Raw genomic sequence first — 1,000 nt, 5'->3', positions numbered from 1 at the left:
CGGGGAGGGCGCACAGTCTCCGAGCCGTGGGGCCCGGGGGTTCCTGAGGCTGCCTGGCCCTCCCGGCCCCTCCAGGAACCCCCACACCCTGGTGGAGGTAACATCCTTCGCGGCCATCAACAAGTTCCAGCCGTTCAACGTGGCCGTTTCCAGCAACGTGCTGTTCCTGCTGGTGTGTGGCCAAGACCCCCACAGGGGCCGCCCGGGAGGGAGGGCAGGGGTCCCCAGGATATCAGCTCCACGAGGGTGGGACCCTTGTCTGCCTTGCTTGTTACTGGCGAACCGTAGGCGCTCAATACATGCTCCTAGGGCGAGAGGCGGGCTGGCTCTGCGTGGGGGCAGGGCCAGAGGCTGACCCCACCTCCCACGTCCCCGCCCTCCCAGGACTTCCACAGCCACCTGACTCGCAGCGAGGTGGTGGGCTACCTGGCCGGCCGCTGGGACGTCAACAGCCAGAGTGCGTGGGGGTCTGGTCCGGGTGGCGAAGGGTGGGGGGACATCAGGGTACGCGGGGCCTGGTGTCCTGGGCCGAGTCACAATGCTCCCTCCCCACAGTGCTCACCGTGCTGAGAGCCTTTCCCTGTCGGAGCCGGCTCGGGGACGCTGAGACCGCCGCCACCATCGAGGAGGAGGTGAGGGAACGCCCGGGACGCCACAGCCCAGGGTGGCCCAGGCCCAGCTGTCCCGGGCATTGCCCTGTGGCTGGCACCAGCCCCGCAAGCGTGTAGGTGAACGCGAGTGGCCGTCCCTGTACCCGGGACCCCACAGTGAAGGGCTAAGGGCACTGGATCGCTTGGCCCCGGCGCTCAAACCCCGCCAGCCCCTTCCCCTCTCAGAACCTCGGTCTCCTCCTCTGTAAAATTAGAAGCTTCAAGGAAGGGCTGTGAGAGCTGGGTGAGGCGGCTCACAGCTGTCATCCCAGCACTTGGGAGGCCAAGGCGGGAGGATCACTCGAGATCAGGAGTTCGAGACCAGCCTGGGCAACATAGCGGGACCTCGT

General features: G+C 67.2%; 2 protein-coding genes across 2 annotated transcripts in view; one reads left to right on the top strand and one right to left on the bottom strand.

Moving 5' to 3' along the window:
* Positions 1-1,000, bottom strand: part of STAP2 (signal transducing adaptor family member 2) — a 25,740-nt gene that overhangs the window by 20,040 nt on the left and 4,700 nt on the right. The window lies entirely within an intron of this gene.
* Positions 1-1,000, top strand: part of MPND (MPN domain containing) — a 10,850-nt gene that overhangs the window by 5,249 nt on the left and 4,601 nt on the right. Inside the window, exons 4-6 of the mRNA XM_021715716.1 lie at positions 17-172; positions 385-457; positions 556-632. Coding sequence (XP_021571391.1) covers positions 17-172; positions 385-457; positions 556-632 — 306 coding nt within the window. The remainder of the gene's footprint in view (positions 1-16; positions 173-384; positions 458-555; positions 633-1,000) is intronic.

This window comes from Carlito syrichta, unplaced genomic scaffold (assembly GCF_000164805.1).
Source record: "Carlito syrichta isolate Samal-C Ts95f unplaced genomic scaffold, Tarsius_syrichta-2.0.1 Scaffold101994, whole genome shotgun sequence".
Classification (NCBI taxonomy): domain Eukaryota; kingdom Metazoa; phylum Chordata; class Mammalia; order Primates; family Tarsiidae; genus Carlito; species Carlito syrichta.
This window is presented reverse-complemented; position numbering and strand designations above follow the sequence as displayed.